At 39.2% G+C, this 21,027-nt stretch overlaps 1 protein-coding gene across 1 annotated transcript; it reads left to right on the top strand.

Moving 5' to 3' along the window:
* The first annotated feature begins 1,353 nt into the window (after positions 1-1,353).
* Gdap1 (ganglioside-induced differentiation-associated-protein 1) lies at positions 1,354-20,432 on the top strand. The gene is made up of 6 exons (NM_001107897.1): positions 1,354-1,561; positions 2,926-3,118; positions 13,290-13,463; positions 14,726-14,820; positions 16,140-16,254; positions 17,316-20,432. Exons 1-6 carry the CDS (start codon positions 1,445-1,447, stop codon positions 17,696-17,698), a joined length of 1,077 nt encoding a protein of 358 aa, NP_001101367.1. The 5' UTR covers positions 1,354-1,444; the 3' UTR covers positions 17,699-20,432.
* Positions 20,433-21,027: the final 595 nt, after the last annotated feature.

Below are 21,027 nucleotides of genomic sequence, written 5' to 3'. Positions count from 1 at the left end.
TTGTGTTTAAAGTTTTTTTTCTAAGAATGAACTGATGAGTCTATGTGTTTGTCTCTGTGGTAGAAGCCCTGAGCATCCTCCCACCCAAATGACAGATCCAATTAAAAACTTGTTGAGGAGCTCACTTCTACTGTTCAGAGATATAAGAATGTATTGCAAAACCCTTCAAGTCATAAATGAAATATGGAGGAAACAGATGAAGTACTGTAGGGAGAAAAACTCCACAAGCCTTTTGTGTCTTTCAGGAGCGGTTCCTACCTGGGCTGCCTGCCTGCCCACCACACCTTCTGTCTTCATTATTTGGTGCATTGGCCCTAAAGCCATTCTTAGTTAGTGTTGCTGTTTATGTTGTTACATTTGCCAGCAGATGCCTATATTGTGTGCCAGGTCTTTCACAGCAAATCTTTGTAGTTCCAGGATCCAACAAAATGCCTAGAAAACAGTGTTCAAATATTTGGTAGTAAATTATAATGAAACTAGTTCACAATAATATTTATATGAATTTGCCAAAGGAGAAATTTTACTAGTTTTCTATCATTCCAGATTTTAAACGATATGCAGTTATAACTAGAATTAGAATACAGAGTCTGTAGTCGCTAGCCTTTCTGATCATGATTATAAAGAGATTCTTTTTAAAAAGACTTAATTATGTATTCTGTGTATATGGGGACTTTGACTCCATGCACATCTTCATCCCAGAACAGGACATCACAGTCTGAGCTGCCACGTGGTTGCTGGAAATTGAACTCAGGACCTTTGGAAGAGCAGTGAGTGCTCCTAACCACTGAGCCATCTCTCCAGCCCCATGAAGAGACTATTTTTAAGGCAACTGGGCTTGCGAGTGGAATTGCCATTGCTTGCACTATCTTATTCATCTACTCAGGTCTCATGAAAAGCTTACAAATGAAATAATCTCTGTTTCAAAAAGAAAAAAAAACCCAGGTATTTCTGGTATGAACGTTCACACTTAACTAATAGGCACTTTTACATTGTCATTGTTGATTTATTCATGAAATACATATTTTGTACTCCATTGTAATATCTCCTAATGAAAATTTATTGATACTTAATGCTATTGCTTTGCTCACTAGAACTTTTCCACCTAAGTAAATGCCTTGAATTTCTTGTGAAACGGGTGCTTTTATGCTCAAGCAACGTTCAAAGCCTAATTTGCTGTTATCACTATTTCTTGTGATAACAAAGCCAAATAGTTATATTTTAGAAAAATTCTCTACCCCATTACATCTCACGGATGACCTCTCAAGGGCCTCTGCCTACTAGGCAGCACAGCTTCCTTGGGGTGAAACTACATCTCCCAGAAGCCAGTTCTTCTGCAAAGCACGTCCTTTACGCAACAGGGGGCCCTGCGAAACCAAAGGACGGCTCTAAGCCTCTGCAGCAAGCAGGCCAACCGACAAGGCTGGCTGAGTCCCTGCATCCCGCAATGGCTCGGAAGCAAGACGAGGCGCGGTCCGGCGTGCCCCTGAGGGCGCAAGGCCCGCCGGCCGCAGAGGTCCGCCTCATTCTGTACCACTGGACGCACTCCTTCAGCTCTCAAAAGGTAACCGCCAGTAGTGGAGGGCCGCCCTCGGGTTCAGGACCGGGACAGCTCCCCCGGCGTGACCTGTGAGTCTCCAAGAGGCTGGGCTCCCGGGTGCATTCAGAATTGGGGAGCACTAAGTGCTGGACCAGCAGAAGAGAGATGACTTGGGAAGGCAGTGACGCAGGCACTACCACTGCACTCAGGAAGCGCCACTAAGAAACATCACATTCTGCATTTGGCCTAGAGATTTTGCCCTGGAGAGTGAGGAAGGGAAAAGGGCCTTACTGCAACCCCTTGATCTACTTTCCTTCCAATCCCCCAGAAAGAAGGAAGGAAAGAAAGAAAGTAAATAAATTATAGTTTTGAGACAGGGTCTTGAGGTGTAACCCTGCCCAACCAACCTGAACTTGTTGGGTAGACTAAGCAGGCTCCGAATTCATGGCAACCTTTTTATCTCGGCTCCTCTACTGTTGTGATTGCAGTTTTGGGTCACCATGACTGGCTCTTCCTTAAAAAAAAAAGAAGTTAGGTGTTTAGCTGAGAGATAGAGTACTTGCCTAGCAGGCCCAAGGTTTGGTAATCCCTAGCATCTGAAGAGGGGTGCGGTGTTGTGACAAGACAAAATCATGTAAAGGCACCATCTCTCCACCCCTCACCAAGGGAATGACATTGCTTCTATTTCACCACATTTGCATTCTTTAACAATAGTCCAGATGCATATTTATACTTAGGGTGGTTCTTTTATGGGTTCACCTAGACCTGGAGTTACAGACCCTTGTGAACCATCTGATGCCAGTGCAGGGAATCAAGCGTGGGCCATCTGCAAGAGCAGTACATTCCATCAAACCAGTGGTTCTCAATCTTCCTAATGCTATGACCCTTTTATATACTTCCTTGTGCTGTGGTGAACATAACCATAAAATTACTTTCATTGCTATTCATAACTATAAATTTGCTGCTCTTACTAATTGTCATGCAAATATCTAATATGCAGGATATTTGATATGTGCCTCCTGTGAGAGGGTCTTTTGACCCTTAGGTTGAGAACCACTGCCTTAAACTGCTGCCTTAACTGCTGTGTCACCTCTCCAGTCCTGCCCATCTGGGGAGAACACATAGTTTGGTTTAAGGTACAGAGACCACAGTGGCAATGAAGACAGAATGTAATGAAGACAAAATAATTTTCATTCCTGATGTTTTCTTCTGTAATGGCTAACAGTAAGCTAGTAAGCTGCCAGAATGCTTCTTATTTGTCCTTCTAGGAATAGACTTCACTAAGTGAACTTCTAAAGTGCTGCTGGGTCAGGAAGTTCACCAGGGTTGTTTAGCTGTATCCAGGCAAAGTGAAAACAGACAGCGGTAACCACTGTGAACTCTTGCAGGTGCGCTTGGTAATTGCTGAAAAGGCACTGAAGTGTGAGGAACATGATGTAAGTCTGCCCCTGAGTGAGCACAATGAGCCTTGGTTTATGCGTTTGAACTCAACTGGAGAAGTGCCTGTCCTTATCCACGGGGAAAACATAATTTGTGAGGCCACCCAGATCATTGATTATCTTGAGCAGACTTTCCTGGATGGTAATGTTAAGGCTATTTGTGTTTTCTTGAATTTATTTTCAGTATAAGCACCCCCATTCTCTCTCCCTTCTCCCCTCTTCCTCTCTCTCTGTTTTATTATGCTGGTTTAGTGATTTAAAAAACCTTTTCCATTTCCGTAAGCACAAAAAAAAATGTAAGCCTAACACGAAATTCAAATCAGCCAGTGCAAATGTTTGAAAGACTCTCAACTGGAATTGCAATGTTAATATCAAAACTTTCAAATTCACTTGCACTTGTAATGGTGGTGATTTATTATCTTTAAAGTAAGATTCATGATGTTGATTCTTAGGATATATCATGTAAATAAATTTTATCTTTTAAAAAATGAGAAAAAGAAGAATCAATACTAGAGAAGGGAGAATCATTTCTCCTATACTTTGGGTTCTTTCCTCTCATTGCTTCTGCATAGTTTGAATTTTTATCCTTTCTACAGAGTTATAGGTTTAAACATGTATAATGTTTTAAATTAGGGATCATTTATGATTGCTTATGTGCTAGACATTTTATATTTCAATTTTAGTCAGTTGCCAACAGAGCTTATTGGAAACAGGCATGGAATCTGAACGAAGTGTGGAGACTAGTCATTCCATTTTGTATGTGAGGAAAGAGAAATAGAAGATTTGTCTAAGATAATGTAACCGTTTATGACGGGATCTTTGCTCTCCCAAGTCTTCTGCCTATACCATTTGCCATTTTCTTGGTCACCTACAAATGGTCTTGTTTGTTTCCGTTGACAGCTCCTTCAGGTTAGCTGTATCTTGGTTACAGGGCCAGGTTGGTACAGCGACAGGGCTGACCACTAGCAGAGCTGAGAGTGGAGGCGATGGCTCCAGGCTTTCATGGCTCTGCCAGACATTGCTCTCCAAATGATCCTGCTGCTTAGCTCCTGCTGTGCTGGTGCTAACTGGGCAGTTAAGCTCAGCATACAGCCCCAAATTACTGGGTTAAAAAGTGTCCCAGGTACCTAGGAGGAAAATGGATATTAGATCTCATAGGGGCAAATAAACTAGGAACTCATAGTCTTTATTTGTGTGGAGAAGTGCCACCATTCTTAATTTAAGTCTTAATGACACAGAACTCTATTGGAAGTTTTAATTAAAGTTGGTCTTGGCCTAATCCAAGCGATGTAAAGAACTTCTTACTTTTCACCATTACTAGCTATTCTTATATGTTTGTATGCTGGGGACTGTGCTGAAAATGGAGACAAATTGAGTTAAGAGACATTTTTCTCAGCCTCGAGCTTCTTGGAAATGGATAAGACTGTTATTAATTTGTATTTCTTGGGAAAATTGATTAGAATAATAGGAACAAAGCAAAAATAATTTTGTAAGAATTCTAGTTTAAGTGTCTAAAATTTAGACATTATTTAGATACTATCTTGTATTATATACAATCTGTAATATTATATAATCATATACACTACCTATATAATACATGAGAAATAATACTTAAACCTCTGGAACATCGCTTGAAGTAATACAGCTTGTATTATTATTATTGTATCATTATTCTAGGTCTTTCTTCATTTTTGCCTGTTCTCTTTGTTACCTCATAAATGTTACCTCATGCTTTATAGTAAATGTTAATTATAGTTGTTTTCTTAACATTTTCCCTAGCTTTTGCTCTTATTATATGATAGTAAAGCTAAAATACATTCTGAGTTTTTCTAAGTTGTATATAGAGTACAGCTACAGGGTAAAATAGGTTTTGTTGGTTTGCTTGTAGAATTCAATAGTTCAGAGTTCTCAGATACTGTGTGGAAGTAACGATTTCTGCTGATGACATTATTGCTGAGATAAAGCACTGTGGCTGAGTGACAGCATTAGGATGTGGGACTTATGGGCTTCCGTTGACTGTTTTTGGGTGAAACTGTCAGTTCTCACTTCTGGCTGGATGTTGCTGGTACTCTATTGAAGATATTTTGTAACCATTGAACTGAGTGCTGGAATTTGCCTTTGTAAGGTAAAACAAATCCAACTAACTCTTACTTCATGTTCTGCATCCCCAGGGGAGTAGTTATCCAATTGGAGAAGATTAAAAACATTAAGACACCTATAGTTTTGGGCAGATATGACAACCAGACCAGTTTACAGGTCAAGATAGAATTTACCTCAGGATATTGAGAATTAAAGAAGCAACAAACATAAGCATTACTACAATCAAAAGTCCAGACAGCTAGTATCTACCATTAAGGACTGAGGGGGGGAATAGGAAAAGTGCCAAATAATATATAACCAATGTCATCCCACTATCAAAGAATAGGACAGATGAACTACAAACCCTTGTCAAAGTGCAGCATCACCAGCAGCACTGGCACCATCTGAGAGATTGTCTTCACAATTGTTATAGCAAGGATGTTGGGGTAGAATCTTGTTTTAGCAATAACCCCCAATGATTTATTTGTGTCTTACAACTTTAGACTAATGCTATAAATTATTGTATTATACTCAAAGCAGTATTCCAAATTACTCTGTCTGGCAAAGTTCTAGAATGTACTGCCAACTTTTTTTTTCTTTTTCATCCTTTCCAATTGGAGAACTATTTTCCTGGGAAAGAGGAATGAATGAAATACTACCTGGTTGGACCTGTTTATCTGTGCAACTGATAATGTTGCCAAAGTTTAAAGAAAACTTTATATGTTCAGTCTTTATGTCTGTCAGTAGAAGGAACTAACTTAAGTTTTATATTGTTGGAGAATGTTATAAATACCTTTAAAATGTGTCTACTATGTGTAAGCCATGATTCACTATATAATGTATCTTGATCCAAGTAGAACATTTGAGATTATAGAATATTCTTATGGAATAAAGTGACAGCTATGATAGAGGATGGTAAATAAAATGCATCTGCAGATGAATTAATAGCCACACTGAAGAATACTGATGAACAACTTAACGTTAAGTTGGCCCTCCAGCTATAAACTTCTGTTTTACTTATTCACATTTGAATTACTTTTAAGTCACTGTGAGGTCAGAGACTACCTTCTTAAAAGGTGTGCCCCTATGCTTCCTTCAAGTAGATACTCCAGAATAAATATTTAATAAATCATATTTAATGAACAAAATGAATGAATTATTGAAATATCTGTGAGCCTGAATGGGACTTTGCAATGCTGTTTTATTGATTGGTTGATTGGCTGAAGTTGTAGGAGTCAATCCACAGCTGATTTCATGCAAATGATCTATCACTAAGCTACCCTGCTAGCCCCCAGTGGTGGTTTTTTAAAGCTTCTATTTCCTGACTTGAGCTTAATACACAAATGAGTAAGGATATTAAAGAAATGATACTGGGGTTAGAGAGATGGTTCAGTGGCTAAGAGAACTGGCTGCTCTACCAGTGGATCCAGGTTCCAGGTTCAATCCCCAGGACCCACATGGCTGCTCGCCCCTGTCTGTAACTCCAGTTCCAGGGGATCAGTCATCTCACACAGACATACATGCAGGTAAAATACCAATGCATATGAAATTTTAAAAATTTATTAAAATAAATGTTACCATATTTATGAATGATGGAAAAACTATGATCACTAAAATGAAAAATACCTTATGAAATGTTTCTTGTGGAATAAGAATAAACCAGAAAACCAAGATGAAGTTTAACAAGGCCAATGTAACACATGAATTTTGGTTTTAAAAATTAGTTGCAATTAGAATGTGCAAGCAGCCTGATTGTTAGTAAGTTGCCAGGCTAGTGTGGTCTTAGGTTGTTTTAAAAAGTATTGGTTCAGGAGCCTGATATAGGTGTTTTCTGAGAGGATCTGCCAGAGCATGACAAATACAGAGGTAGATGCTAGCTGCAAACCATTGAACTGAGAATGGGGTCCCCATTGGAGGAGTTAGAGAAAGGATTGAAGGAGCTGAAGGGGTTTGCAACCCCATAAGAACAACAATACCAACCAGCCAGAGCTTCCAGGAACTAAACCACCATCCAAAGAGTACACATAGACAGACCCATGGCTCCAACTGCATATGTTGCAGAGGATGGCCTTGTTGGGCACCAATGGGAGGAGAAGCCCTTGGTCCTGCCAAGGCTTAAACCCCCAGTGTAAGGGAATGTCAGAGCAGGGAAATGGGAAGGGGTGGGTACACCCTCATAGAAGAAGGGGTAGGAGGGTGGGATAGTGGGTTTATGGACTGGAAACCCAGAAAGGGGATGACATTTGAAATGTAAATAAAAAAATCCAATTAAAAAATAGAATTATTTGTACTGAAAAAAAAAGTATTGGCTCTATCCAGACCAGAAAACTTAGTGCTCTGCATTCTAAACTAGTCATAATATTCGCCATTTTGTCTCTCTAAAATGGACTTTACAGGAGTGGTTAGGATGATAAGGTGCATTATTATCCACAGTTATAATAAAAGTCCAGTAGTTATAGTCATTTAACTAAAGAAAAAAGTGTTTTACTTAATCATTTTGTGTATCCATATTTGTATATTTGCATTCTGTTAAATAACTGGCACTTAAACAGAAGAAATTTGGATTAAGATGCTCTTTATCATCATCATCATCGTCGTCATCATCATTGAAAGTAGACTCATGGAGATATGATTGCTATTCCCAAGAGCCAGACTTTGGCTAAGGAAGAATTTAGAAGTTCTCCATTATAACTACTCATCAGCAGGTCAGCTGAGAGTGTTTTCTGCATCCTTTCTCTCAACAGATATTTATTAGGTGCAAGTTCATGGGATGTGCAAGATAGTTCACAGACCTCATATCGTTAGAAAACTGTTAGTCTTCAAAGACATTTTCTATATACAGTTTGACAAGAGTACCTTACCTGTCCTCAACATGCACATTTGCAGTTACTATTCAGTTTTTTAGAATGCTTTATATCCATGATGCCTTTTTCAATCTGGCATACAATAAAGAAAATTGTATTAAAGGAACTTGTTATTTAAGCTTGGTGCGATGTTACAGTGGGCAAATACAAGAATGGGGGACAGGACGAGGTAAATAAACACATCAATGCTGACATTTAAGTCCAACTGTATCCTGTGATATCCTAAATCTGTCAGTAAAATTTAATAAAAGTGGCATGAAATGTGTAGAAAATACTAGAACATATGATTTTTATTATTGCCAAATAGCTCAGTGACAACCTGGAATCTTGGATGTTATATAGTGTTTTTATAATTTGATATATGATAGTTCTCAGAAAAATCATGTCTGGTGTCTCATGTCTAACATTTAAAATTCTGTTAAAAGATTTGGTTTGGAAATAAGTTATTCTGGCAAAATAAAAAATAATATAGAAATATGATTATATAAATACATTTTAGACAAAATTTTGCCACTACACATTGAAATTTAAGCATAACATTAAAAGAATAATAATTTTGAAGTAATTTTATTTTATTTAAGACATTTTATAGATTTGGTTTATTATATATGGATAAGTGGTTTTGGTACTTGAGATTTAATCCAGGGCCTTGTAAACAATTAGCAAATATTCGTACTGAACCAACCCCCTAGCTCCTCTTTATTATTCTTCAAGTCACTAAACCTGGCTGGCATTATTGCAACCTTACTTCCAATGCTTTTGTCTCCTTTTATCACTGGCTTTAAAACACTCCCTCACTTCCTCTGTAGACCCATATGCTTTTTATTATCCTCACTGCTGACAGGGAGCATATCAAGAAAATGTACTTTAAAAATATCTTTACAATGGTGCTCTATGGAAGAATTAGAAAGTAAAGTAAACCAATTTTGGAGGAAAGATGTGTATAATTCAAGAGAATTTACCACTTGTCTTTTTGTTTGGTTGTTTGAGTCCTCACTACATAGCCCACACCAGCTGCTAAATGCTGGAATTGCAGACATAAGCCACTTGCTGGACTCAGCTCTCTTTTGAAAACTTTCCAGAGGTAGCGAGTACTGTTGTGCTTTGCTTTCAAAGGAGGTGACCAGACAGGGCACCCATGTGATATTTGCGGGAAGGGAGCTGGGACAATGACATGGGTCAAGTGGGTATCTTAGATTGTGCCTGACAAAGTTCTTCAGCAGATAGTGACTACTAGTGGGCCACTGGATAGGAGAGAATTATATTCATGGCTTTAAGTTTTTGCTCTCTTTTGAAGAAGTTGGGCTTAGCCAGATGGATAATACCCAGAGAACAAATGTTACTGTTCTTCCTCCCGTTCACTTTTCTGGGAAGGAAGTGGTATGTTCTTTTGGAGAAAGCTCCAGGGCTTGGCACCAGAAAGCAACCCTACCCAGGAACCATAAACTTGTCATTTGGGAAGTGTTCAAAAATATACTGTTTATGGTTATTAACCTGAGGCTCCTGGACTGCCAAAGCAGTGTTTCTTAAGGGTTTTGAATCTCTTTGTCGTAATAACTACTGAGGACACTTGAGAGCTTTGGTTTATATGGGTCAACATTTATTATTTAGAAATGAACCAGAAAAGTTTTAATATCCTAGAACACTCAAGGGTCTAAGACTGTCATGTGTCACAGAGCCAGTGTGCTTTACGTGGCCTCTGGAAAGCTTGCTTATAACTGGAGGGGTTACAAGACTGAAAAACCATCAGTATCATGGTGCTACTCTAAAAAGTCTAAAATTTGTGAGTCTCCTCAGTGTGCTTCTAAGAAGTCTGTGGATCCTCAGGTTACACATTGAGAACTCTGTGGATCTATTAGTAGAGGGAGAGTTGAGATTTTACATGGGTGTAAAAATTGTCTTTAACTTTGCCTATTCCTAATAGGAGTCAGTCATTGTTTTATTACTAATAATAGACAACCCAAAGCAGTTAAGAGTGCATTGACTCTGTTACCAATAGAAATCACAGATATGCCCCTAGCATAGGAAATTATTATAGATGTTTTGATACTTGTATATTAGGGCAGTTATCAGATCTGCTGCTGGATATTAGTAATGTGTTAAAGAGGTATATGTATTAGTATCTTATAAATGAGTATTATTTTGTTAACATATATTCATAACCTCAGTAGTGCCATGTCTTTTATTTTATGCATCTAAGGACATTATTATTTTGAGACAAACTCAGTGGCATATGGAAGGGCAAGAGGACCTCAGGATTTCATAGCTTCTGGTTTATTGTTCTCATGGAAGTGGATTGTTTGGGGAACTGGAAATAGCGATGAGGTCCTGAAAAGTCTGTGTAAGGAGCTAATTGAGGTGTGTAGTATTGAGAGGTTGGATGTGGTGTAGGCTGCTTCCCTGTCTTGTTCTCATGTTGTGTTTCATGCTTTGTTGTTGTTCTAAGGCAGACTTTAGCATTGTACTGTGTAGCTGGGGATCAGACATTTGCCTATGGGTCTGAGGAATTTTCCATGCTTTCTTGCTTAGAGAGTCAGAAATTGCTGTCTGGTTTAAAAAGCTTGCTTGTCTTGGTCTGGCACTAGAAGATCTTGCTTGAAGAATCGACAAATGGGATCTCATAAAACTGCAAAGCTTCTGTAAGGCAAAGGACACTGTGATTAGGACAAAACGACAAGCAACAGATTGGGAAAAGATCTTTACCAAGCCTACAACAGATAGAGGGCTTATATCCAAAATATACAAAAAACTCAAGAAGTTAGACTGCAGGGAGACAAATAACCCTATTAAAAATGGGGTTCAGAGCTAAACAAAGAATTCACAGCTGAGGAATGCCAAATGTCTGAGAAACACCTAAAGAAATGTTCAACATCTTTAGTCATAAGGGAGATGCAAATCAAAACAACCCTGAGATTTCACCTCACACTAGTGAGAATGGCTAAGATCAAAAACTCAGGTGACAGCAAATGCTGGCGAGGATGTGGAGAAAGAGGAACACTCCTCCATTGTTGGTGGGATTGCAGACTGGTACAACCATTCTGGAAATCAGTCTGGAGTTTCCTCAGAAAATTGGACATTGAACTACCTGAGGACCCAGCTATACCTCTCTTGGGCATATACCCAAAAGATGCTCCAACATATAACAAAGACACATGCTCTACTATGTTCATAGCAGCCTTATTTATAATAGCCAGAAGCTAGCAAGAACCCAGATGCCCTTCAACAGAGGAATGCATACAGAAAATGTGGTACATCTTCACAATGGAATATTACTCAGCTATCAAAAACAATGACTTTATGAAATTCATAGGCAAATGGATGGAACTGGAAAATATCATCCTGAGTAAGGTAATCCACACAGAAAAACACATGATATGCGCTCATTGATAAGTGGCTATTAGCCCAAATGCTTGAATTATCATAGATGCACAGAACATATGAAACTCAAGAGGGATGACCAAAATGCGAATGCTTCACTTCTTCTTTAAAAGGGGAATATGAATACCCTTGGCAGGGAATAGGGAGGCAAAGTTTCAAACAGAGAGAGAAGGAACACCCATTCAGAGCCTGCCCCACATGTGGCCCATACATATACAGCCACCCAATTAGATAAGATGGATGAAGCAAAGAAGTGTAGGCTGACAGGAACCGGATGTATATCTCTCCTGAGAGACACAGCCAGAATACAGCAAATACATAGGTGAATGCCAGCAGCAAACCACTGAACTGAGAATGGGACCCCCGTTGAAGGAATCAGAAAAATGACTGGAAGAGCTTGAAGGGGCTCGAGACCCCATATGAACAACAATGCCAAGCAACCAGAGCTTCCAGGGACTAAGCCACTACCCAAAGACTATACATGGACTGACACTGGGCTCCAGCCTCATAGGCAGCAATGAATAGCCTAGTAAGAGCACCAGTGGAAGGGGAAGCCCTTGGTCCTGCCAAGACTGAACCCCCAGTGAATGTGATTGTTGGGGGGAGGGCGGTAATGGGGGGAGGATGGGGAGGGGAACACCCGTGTTGAAGGGGAAGGGGAAGGGGGATGTTGGCCCGGAAACCGGGAAGGGGAATAACACTCGAAATGTAAATAAGAAATACTCAAGTTAATAAAGATAAAAAAAAGAAGAAGAAGAAGATCTTGCTTGAAATGTACTGTTAATGGTAAGCAATTCTGAATTGTCAATGTTTAGGAATGAACGTGGTATGTTTAGGGCATTTTGAATTAAATATAGAACCTGAGCCAAGAAATGAGTAAATAAAAAAATATTGAGGTTCTTCCTTGTACTAGTGGGAATAAGCTAGTTGACATATTTTCAGAACAGTTTAAGAGGAAGACTGGGAAATGATTCTGAAGGGTCCTTTGGGTTCACCCTTCCCTTTTTTTCTTCGTGGATACTCGGAAATATAAGTTCTTAGAAGATGTGGTGGTGTAATAAGTAGAGCCTTGTGTTGACAGTGGTTAAGTTCCACTTGTTTTGTTTTAACTAGAGTAGCTGTGGGATCCTGGGTTAACTTTCCAGTATCCATATTCTAGCCTCTGTATTAAGTACTTCAGGACTTTCCAGTGTAAGTATTCTAGAGTAATTGGGAACTTGGGGATGTGCTCAGCTCACTTACTATAATTTATCATGCACTGAGTATATGTTAAAGCTTGAAGGAGCTAATAAAGCACGTTTTGTGCTCCCAAATCACAAGGGGTTTACAATCTAGATTTTTCCACCATGAAGTAAAGATTTAGGCAGAATGAATTTGCCAGGGTTAAATTGCGAGAAATCTAGGTAAAGAGAGTTTTTGAGAAAAAGCCTTTCCTACTTTATATAGATTGCTATTTCATGGTCACATAGTATCAGTGTGGCCATTTATGGTGTTGGCTAATATATAGAAAAGAGTGATCCTCAATTGCTCTCTCTTACTAGCTCCTCTATACTTTACAACTTACAGCATAGTTCTTCATCCTTAGAACATTTATGAAATGAAAAGATGCAACCATATACAAAGGGGCCTAAAGCAGAGAACAGTTAGTGTTTTATGGGAGGTAACAGAAGGAACAACTGAGACAGGTGGGTAAAGGAGGTGAGGGCATGCTTCCCGAGGAAGTGATGAGCCTGAGAGTTGGACTTGAGGGTTGAGCAGGAATTTACAAGGCGGAGAAATGAGAGAGAGCTGGCAGGTCATGGTTTGGATGCTGATCTGGAACACAAGTCTGTTTTAAATGTTGAATGTATGGACTAGAAAGACTTCATTCTGTGAATGCGCATCTACGGTGTGATGTTGATAATGAAGCATTAGGGCTTTTGTGTCTTAATGCTATGTCTTATTTGTCACTTTCCTCCAATTTCATATTTATATTTTCTATGTGTGTTTTAGAAAGAACACCCAGGTTAATGCCTGATGAAGGAAGCATGTATTACCCACGGGTGCAGCATTACCGAGAGCTTCTTGACTCCTTGCCGATGGATGCTTACACACATGGCTGCATTTTGCATCCTGAGCTCACTGTGGATTCCATGATCCCAGCTTATGCAACCACAAGGATTCGCGGTATGTAAACATCTCAAAGGCCAGGATCTGACTCCGCTTGAAGTTTTGTATCAATTTTGAGACTTGCTATATCTGCTGGTCACTAAGAGAAGATGGGGCAATAGGATTGTTGAGTTTGCTTCATGGATGTGCATGGGAAAATAATCTGTCAGGTTAATCTGTCCCTGAGAAGTTTAACTAGACATATTTTATCTATCACATCTAGTTTGTCAGCTTTTGGTCTTAAGGCCAAACTTGGATAAAACATTGACAGGTGACTGATAGAAAGGTTGAGAACATGACATGTTGTCAAAAAGAAGAACTGGAAATCCAAATGACTGACACCTTCTTGGACGGATGGGTAATTTGGTTCACATATTTCATGAAGGGAGGAAGCTGGATGAGAGGATGTCTCCGTGTTTGACTGGGAACTTTCTGCAATTGAGCTGTGATCCAGCTTCTTCCCTACTTGCTGTCTTGAGGAGAGGCAGTGTTGGAGAGGGTGTGAGGTGTGCAGCAGGGGAGAGGGTGTGAGGTGTGCATCAAGGGAGAGGGTGTGAAATGCAGAGCTTTGAAGCATGTGTTTTGCAGCATGGTTGGCTATGGCTAGGAAGGACAGAGATGGCACTGTCTACACTCATGAGTGTTTGGATCCCAAGTCTTCTAAACACAGAAACCATGACTTTTTCTTAAATGATGACTCACCTGTTTGTTCTATTATTCTTTTCCTTTGCTCCCCTTTGATACCTTTTCTTTTCCCATTTCTTTTTTCTTCTTTTCCCCTTCTTTCTCCTCTCCTCTCCCCTCTGTCCTGCTCATCCCCTCCCTTTCCCCCTGTCCTCTCCCCTGCAATCTCCCTAGCACTTTCTGTCCTTATATTTGTCTTCCTTCTCCCACTAAGTATTTATGTGATTTGTAATACAAACTGACTACAACATTATTCCCTATAGTTAACTTCATTTTGGTTTTCTGTTCCTTTCATCAGAAAAAGTAGAAAGTCATGGACGTGTGAGGCAGTCCAGTGGCACAGAGCATGAAGGTGCCAAGCCTTGCTGGATCTGCCTTACATGTCCATGACAGCTTCTTATGAAGTCCTTAGACTGTGTGCTAGATATTTTCTCAATAATTTTAAATGGAGAAACTGAGGCAGACAAAGTATGTCCAAGGTATCAGCAGGCCAGCAGTCTCAGAACTCTCACCTGGGCATGTCTCTACTGCTCCTTATGTCTGCGCCACAAGGGGGGGGGAATTTCTTTTTAATTTTAAAATGTTTTTATTATCAGGCCAGATTGGTAACACGGAGTCTGAACTGAAGAAACTTGCTGAAGAAAACCCTGACTTACAAGAGGCTTACATTGCCAAGCAGAAGCGACTGAAGGTAAGTGTCAGGCTCACTATGCTTCACACCACTTACTCTTTCTGAAAAAAAAGGAATGCTGTTTCTGGGATATATTTGTACTATTGTAGACCATTGGTGAACATGGCCCCTGTGGCCTGTGCTCTACTTTTAGAAATATTCAGCAGCATATGAGCCAGGAGGATCACTGAGTTCCAGGCCATCCTGGATCAAAAAGTGAAATACAATTTCAAATATTCCCAAACAAAAACAAATTTTTGAGTAAAAAACCTCTTTATTATGTTTAATAGTCAGATACACTGATAATTATCTGATTAGGAGCTATTGAGTATAGAAGGTGATTATAAAAGTTTTGGTTAATATAATATAGGAATCTCTTAGCAGGTAATCTGCCACTGTGCAATCAGACCTCTGTGTCTTGGGTGGCTTGTTCTGCCATCATAAGGAATATCAGTAATCGTCAATCTTTCCCCTTCTGTTGGTTCTTTGCCCATGCCCAGACAGCACATGGAAGGTTTGCTGTCATGCATGTAGCAAGCAGCAGTCAACTCCCCTCAGCTTCCTGCCTTCCTTTTATTCTCTCTTAGCTAGATGGGCTCAGAATCCACCCTCCATAGTCATTCTCCTTACCTTCCACAATCACATTTAGACTTCTCTTATATTCTTTCTTTCCCCTTTTGGTATGTGCATATATGTGAGGGTGCATGTTTCTGCATGTAGAAGCCAGGGGGTAATAGTAGGTGTTCCTTAGGGTCTTCTCCCCTTATTTTTGAGACTATATTTCTTACTGACATGGGTCTCACTGATTTGGCTAGGTAAGCTGAGGTCCAGGGTTCTGTCTGTCTCTGCCTCCTCAATCTGGTGTTACAAATGTGTTCTGCCATGCCTAGCCTTTTGAAAACAGGTTCTAGTTCTTGAACTCTGGCCATCATACTTTCAGGACAAGCATTTTACAGACTGAACTCTCTCTCCCTAATACCTGCATTTTTCTTGATGCTCTCATTCGTCACCTAAGGCATCTCAGATTCTATTCTTGAGTTGACTGCTAGAGAAGAATTTTTGTGTTTCTCACGTTGTTTGTTCTTACTGGTTAACTGGCCTCCCAGGAGTGGCCACTGAGTACTGGGTCTGCTCCTGAGTTTACCTCACAACTGGACTATTTCCTCATTTGGCTTTAGCTCTACCAAGTTATTTTATATTTCCCCATTAAAAAATTGTGTAAAATGAACAGATCTTAATTCTAAAGGTATGCATGTATATGCATGTGAAATCGACTTTGTGTATTATAGTTTTCCTGCTGTTGTTAGTAGCATAAATAGCTTCTTTTGGTTGTTAATTAGTCAAAGCTGCTTGATCACGACAATGTCAAATACTTGAAGAAAATTCTTGATGAGTTGGAGAAGGTCTTAGATCAGGTGGAAACTGAGTTACAAAGAAGAAATGAAGAAACTCCAGGTAGGTTCTCATTGGCTTTCTTTTTGATGAAACACTAAGAGTATTTGTAGACATGTTCTAAGACCCCTCTAACCTTTTTTAATTTGTTTCTGGGGTTGTTGCTATTCAGAAGCAGTTTTAAATAAGCTACTTCATTCAGAAGAACTATAGTATATAGTTGTAATCTAATTTGTATCTATAAGAAATGTCACTCAAGAAAGGTTTTCTGCACATTTTCAATGGTGACTGGGTGATACATCCTTATCCAGCCTCACAAGTTAATTTTTAGAGTGGTTTGGTTGAATAATCTAGAAAATTGCTAGTTTGTCCTCTCTGTTTTTTCCTCAGTTAGGGAAATAGCTTGACTCTAAAGTGAAGAGTGGGAGCAGGTGGAAGCAAATGGGTATAGTGAATGCCAGAACATATATAGAGGGCATTTGTGGGCTTCAGCAATCAGCCATTTTTCATGTTTATACATGGGAGCTATTTGTGCAACTTAATTGAAGACAGTGTTAACTGAAACTTCTTTCACAGCAGGAACACAGCTGGGTTTGACACCTCTTACCTGTCATCCCAGTAAGGTTGAGGCAGAGGCCTTGCCAGCAGTTAAAGAACTTTCAGAGATAGAGAATAAGCCTTTGTCTTAAAAAAATCTTAAAAGAAATAAAAAAGGATGAATTCCTTCTACTTTAAGGAAATGTAACTCTTCTGTTCTATGAGGGTTGATTGGTTTCAGGAGCAACTTAAGATACCATACTCCATGGATCCTTTATGTAAAATGATTTGGAATTTACATATCCTCCTGTATATACCTGAGGTCATTCTTGATTACTTGTGATCAATGTGAAGGGCATGCAAGTAACTTTTATGGTATATTGTATAAATGATAACGACTAGAAACAAAGGGACTTTTGTGGCTGACAAATGTCGAACAAGTCTCTTAATTTGGGATAAGTCTGCATGACTGTGATGGTCAAGATAACCTGTGATTGTCTTTTCCTTTAGGGCTCAGACTGCAAATGGGAGATGTAGTCTGTCTGTATAATACCTGTCCCTGACTCTCATTCCCTTTCTCTGATTAGATGAGGGCAACCAGCCTTGGCTCTGTGGAGAATCCTTTACACTGGCAGATGTCTCATTGGCTGTCACATTGCATCGGCTGAAGTTCCTGGGGTTTGCAAGGAGAAACTGGGGACATGGAAAGAGACCAAACTTGGAAAGCTATTATGAGCGTGTCTTGAAGAGAAAAACATTTAACAAGGTTTTAGGACATGTCAACAATATATTAATCTCTGCGGTGCTGCCCACAGCATTCCGGGTGGCCAAGAAAAGGGCCCCGAAAGTTCTCGGTAGCACCCTTGTGGTTGGTTTGCTTGTAGGAATGGGATATTTTGCATTTATGCTTTTCAGAAGGAGACTTGGCAACATGATATTATCACTCAGACCCAGACCAAATTATTTCTAGGTTTGTTGGGTTCTGTGGTAGCAGCACATCTAACCACTCCACTAGACCCTCATCCATTCTTCCAGACCCATTGAAGATTTGTTCTTGGTAACTAGTAGAAAACATATTTTATAGTATTCATTGGGGAGTTCATGTGGGGAAAGGAGCTAATGATATGTTTTTTCCTTCCTTCCTTCGTTCCTTCGTTCCTTCGTTCCTTCGTTCCTTCGTTCCTTCGTTCCTTCCTTCCTTCCTTCCTTCCTTCCTTCCTTCCTTTCTTAGACAACACAACTTACTTCTAATTTATCCCTTAAAGATCAATGTAACTTCTGACAGATAGGTAAGGGATCTTTATGGAGATTATAAATTCATGTCCTCAGTTATTTCTTGAGAGGTTGTAATTAGGAGCAGACAGTAATAATAACCCATGACTGCTTATAGTGCTTCACCTGAGAGTGACTGCAATTCTGGGTGTTGAACAGTTGCAGGATCCTCTTCTGGGACTCTGAAGTCATCTTTGTTATGCTAGACAGGATTCAGATAACAACAGGACATTGTAATGTTTCATCTTCCACTAGCAGCTTAGGCATACGTAAAGGAGAAAAATGGGAAAGGGGAGAAAGAAAACAAGAGAATGAAGTACATCTAGAACAAAGCTGTAGATGGTAACTTCCAGTGGCTTCCACTGCTGCCCATGGTTGCCTCTCTCCTTGGAAAACTTCACATCTACCTACTTGTGGTTATGTCCCCTCCTTAACTGAGAACTGTTAAGAGGGAACAGAGGGCTGGGAAGTTTGTGGGGATAGTATACCAGAGAGAAACCTACATACTGCATAGAAAACACTTCAGTTGACCCTAATTATGAATTATACTTGTTGATTTAATAAGATTAAGCTATTATACACTTGACCATGAGATGCCCATTGAAACATATATTTCTGGCAATTATATGAATGTCTAAAGGAAGTCTTCATGGTGCCTTCTAAAGATAGGGCAGTCTTCATGGCTCCCATGACCATGAGAGATATTTTCCTGTGGACAACAGTGCTCAGTCCTGGGAGCCTTGGCCTCTATAGCCCTCTTTATACATATAAGTAATATGCAGATGAATATCTAAGGTAAACATCATGGCTTATGGCTTGTAGTGGATCATTCAATGAGAGTCAAATGTGCTCATTTTTATTTGAGGAGAGTGGCACATTCATGCACAAACCGTTGGCTAGGCTTTGTATTTGTTTATGACTATCGACAAAGCTTTACATTGAAGGAAAAAGGAAAAGCTAGCACTAGATATTGACAGTTAATTTGGGAGAGATAAAATATCTAGCTAGTGATGTCCACCCATACTCATCCATGTGTGTTTAAGAATTTGTGGGATATCTCAGTCCATGTGGAAGAGACAGTTCCCAGATGACCTAGAGATCAGGAAAAACCTCATATTGAAGCAGGGAGGCAGTCTTCCTGGAGCTCGCTGTCAAAGTCTTAGGAGAAGCTTCGTGAATCTGATGAGGAGCTCATCCTAAGAACGTGAGTAAAGGGAAAGTCTGCTTGGATGGCTTCAAGTGAACTATGCACATAGCTAAAGAATGTACTGATGTTTTATTAATAGGAAAATGTTATGAGTAACAAGCAATGGCTTTCTGATGGTAGAAACAATTCTGTAATCCCATTTTGATTCTATTATCCATTTCATAAGCTAGATGTACTAAAAATGTATGAGCAGAATGTGCCCTGTGTGTAAAAACAAAACAACAAAACAAAAACCCTAGGAACACTCCAAAGTGAACTCAGATTAATGAAGATGAAATGTGCACAGCTCTCATGCCATCTCCTCTGCCTGTCTGTGTCATTGCTAGGACATTGTTATCATTGTATTTATACATGTATTTATACAACAGCCCTAAAATTAACTGACTAGTAATTCAGAAATTCTTACAATGTTCTGATAGAAATAAAAAGTCAGGTCAAAGAAGTAACAATAAGAATTAAAAAAAAAATCTACAAAGGGTATTTATTTACCTATGAAAGGATTGTTAAAGAGTGACTTTTCTTTCAGTATATGTTATTATGGAATCAGGAAATCACTGGGAAATTATAATTCTCATATGTAACTTATTTGGAGGTAGATGTGTGGCAATGTTAAAGGCGAAGCATCTGAGCTTCTTCAATGTTTTCTAGGTAGGTATTCTTGACATTAGTGCTTTAAAAATATTTGTCTAGTGATAGCACCATAACCACTAGATGTCGTTGTTCACCCAGTAGTCTATTAGGTTCAGCAAATGTGAATGATTTCAAGTGGGCATCTTTGTCAAGGTTAGTCATCTTTGAAAAAGCTTGCGGCAAATCTAGTATGGATTTTTTATGTTTTGTGAGTGATGACAGCACTGTATGATATCAAACTAAGGAGGTGCACAGCCACTGTTAGCCAAAGAGGCACTTTAATGCATCTTTTTCTTCAGGATTTTTGACAACTGACCAATGTGTTTCTCATGTGAAAAAAATAGTATAAATTCCACCACTAGAGAATGCTCAAGTCATTAAAAGGTTATGTTGTCTATTTCTTTCTTAACACACATGCACACTATTTTATTGATACTACCATTATATGCCTTTTAATTCTCAAAATTGATGAGCTGCTTACTCAAGTTTTCATGATTATTGCTATTGATATCAAAGTTGTAATGGTATTGTTAACTGTCATAGGAAATTATTGATATTATTCTATCTGTAAGATCAATAAAATTAATTTGAAAATAAATGTTTTCTGGGCTACAGAGAGCTACTTTAAAATCTTTTAAAAATTACATATTTTCACTTAAAAATAAAAGCAACTGGGTTTGCTCAGTGGTGGAACACTCATCAACATGCAGATGGCTTGGATTCAATCCCAGCATTGAAAAGGAAGAAAACAAAACCAATTAGAGGTAGTAAAGGAAAGTAAGCAGTGCGGCTCTAAGGACATATACTTAAGTCATGCTTTCCTTGTACGTTACTGAGGCCATTGAAACACACACTTTATTTTGGCTAGACTGAGTGGCAGCCTAAAGAGAAATGTTGATGACAGTTATGAGAGCAGGGACTTGATCACATCCAGGATGAGCATCGAGATCTTAGTAGGTTCTATGGATTGCTCTCAGGATAATTTATATTTTTGACACAGTCATGTCTTCTCCTTTAGTTGGGTATAGATTGTGAACATAGAAACTGCCACCTGCATTTCCTGCTTCAGTAAGCTTAGCAACTAGAAATTAAGTACTATTATAATGTTATCCTGACCCAAGCAAAATAAAGAAAGTCTCCTTGCCCTTACCTTCCTTAAGTTTACCAAGCAAAAGTCAACACCAATGGAA

Source organism: Rattus norvegicus, chromosome 5 (genome assembly GCF_036323735.1).
Source record: "Rattus norvegicus strain BN/NHsdMcwi chromosome 5, GRCr8, whole genome shotgun sequence".
NCBI lineage: Eukaryota > Metazoa > Chordata > Mammalia > Rodentia > Muridae > Rattus > Rattus norvegicus.
The sequence above is the reverse complement of the archived record's forward strand: the minus strand, read 5'-3'. Positions and strand labels throughout refer to the sequence as shown.

Bases quoted from the DNA above. Each gene is read 5' to 3' on its own strand.
- Gdap1 (NM_001107897.1), top strand. From the start codon at position 1,445: ATGGCTCGGAAGCAAGACGAGGCGCGGTCCGGCGTGCCCCTGAGGGCG. The intron at 1,562-2,925 runs GTAACCGCCAGT...GAACTCTTGCAG, and splicing joins ACTCCTTCAGCTCTCAAAAG to GTGCGCTTGGTAATTGCTGA. The intron at 14,821-16,139 runs GTAAGTGTCAGG...GTTGTTAATTAG, and splicing joins CCAAGCAGAAGCGACTGAAG to TCAAAGCTGCTTGATCACGA.